This window comes from Oryzias melastigma, unplaced genomic scaffold, assembly GCF_002922805.2.
Source record: "Oryzias melastigma strain HK-1 unplaced genomic scaffold, ASM292280v2 sc08219, whole genome shotgun sequence".
In the NCBI taxonomy this organism is placed as follows: domain Eukaryota; kingdom Metazoa; phylum Chordata; class Actinopteri; order Beloniformes; family Adrianichthyidae; genus Oryzias; species Oryzias melastigma.
This window is the reverse complement of record NW_023424780.1, coordinates 1-1,079: the sequence shown is the minus strand read 5'-3', so window position 1 is coordinate 1,079 and position 1,079 is coordinate 1. Positions and strand designations below refer to the sequence as shown.

Sequence of the window (1,079 nt, the reverse complement as noted above, 5' to 3'; positions counted from 1 at the left end):
TACATTATGGATGTGTCTCGTATATTATAGATGATTGTTACTATTTAATTTTTCTGTTGTTTTTTGAGGAATCCTGTCAAGAGAGTTGAAAACATTTAGTCTCTCTTGTCTTTTTTCTTTATTAATGCAGGTAGAAGAAATGAGCTTGTGAAAAGAAACAAATAAGGACAAAGTTTTTGTGAATGTGTTAAAAAATATTCCATATAGCAGAAAAAGTATTGATCAGAAACCAGTATCGCATTTATAGGGTATTGGCATTGAAGCTGGATTAATGCCCCATTTTTGTTCTCCTTCTTCTGGTTTTTTAGTATTTTTTAGATTCTCAGTGTCAAGAGAACTCTTTTCATACTCATTTTTTTTGTTCCGCAGCTGGAGAGGGCTGAGGTGAGACTGGAAGGCATTGACACCATGCTGAAATTGGCTTCAAAAACCTTCTTGCTGCCGTCGGTGCAGTATGCAATGCTGTGTGGGTGGCAAAGGGTCGTTCCAGAAGGGACCAACATTGGGTAAGTTGGGAATTAACATGCAGTACCAGCAGTAAAAGTAAAATGCTTCTCTAAAGTTTTTATTTTTCTATTTAATGTGGGCTTTTTTTAACATCTAGAAGCTTCAAAAAAGGAAAGTAATTTTATTTTGAAGGCTGAACATGAATTCCCCTACAGCTTCTCCCTATTCCTACATTTAATGGAGAGATATGGATGTAAATAGTGTATTCAAATTTAGACGTTGCTACCACTTTATTTACGTTAGAGCATGGCTGCTATTGCTCGGAAAATACATGACAACATTGGGTTATACCTTTAAAAGTCAAGCTGATCAAATGTTGTTCTTTCTAGAGAGCCTTTGTACGACTGCCTGAAGGATGTGGATTTGATTCCTCCATTCAACCGCATGCTTTTGGAGGTGACTTTTGGAAAGCTGTATTCTTGGGCCATCCAGAATATTCGCAACATTTTGCTGGAGGCCAGCGCTCGCTTTAAAGAACTAGGTGAGTGTTTTGCAGAGGTGCTTTTTAATCTCACATTCTCCTCAACTGTGTGCGTTCAACAGAAACAAACATGCTGCTTTTTCTGTCCTTT

General features: G+C 37.4%; 1 protein-coding gene across 1 annotated transcript; it reads left to right on the top strand.

Moving 5' to 3' along the window:
* Positions 1–345: 345 nt before the first annotated feature.
* LOC112140319 (putative HERC2-like protein 3) lies at positions 346–988 on the top strand (the record flags this gene model as incomplete). The annotated part of the gene is made up of 2 exons (XM_024263223.2): positions 346–506; positions 837–988. Coding segments are annotated over exons 1-2 (250 nt in total), but the record flags the coding sequence as incomplete, so codon positions are not given.
* Positions 989–1,079: the final 91 nt, after the last annotated feature.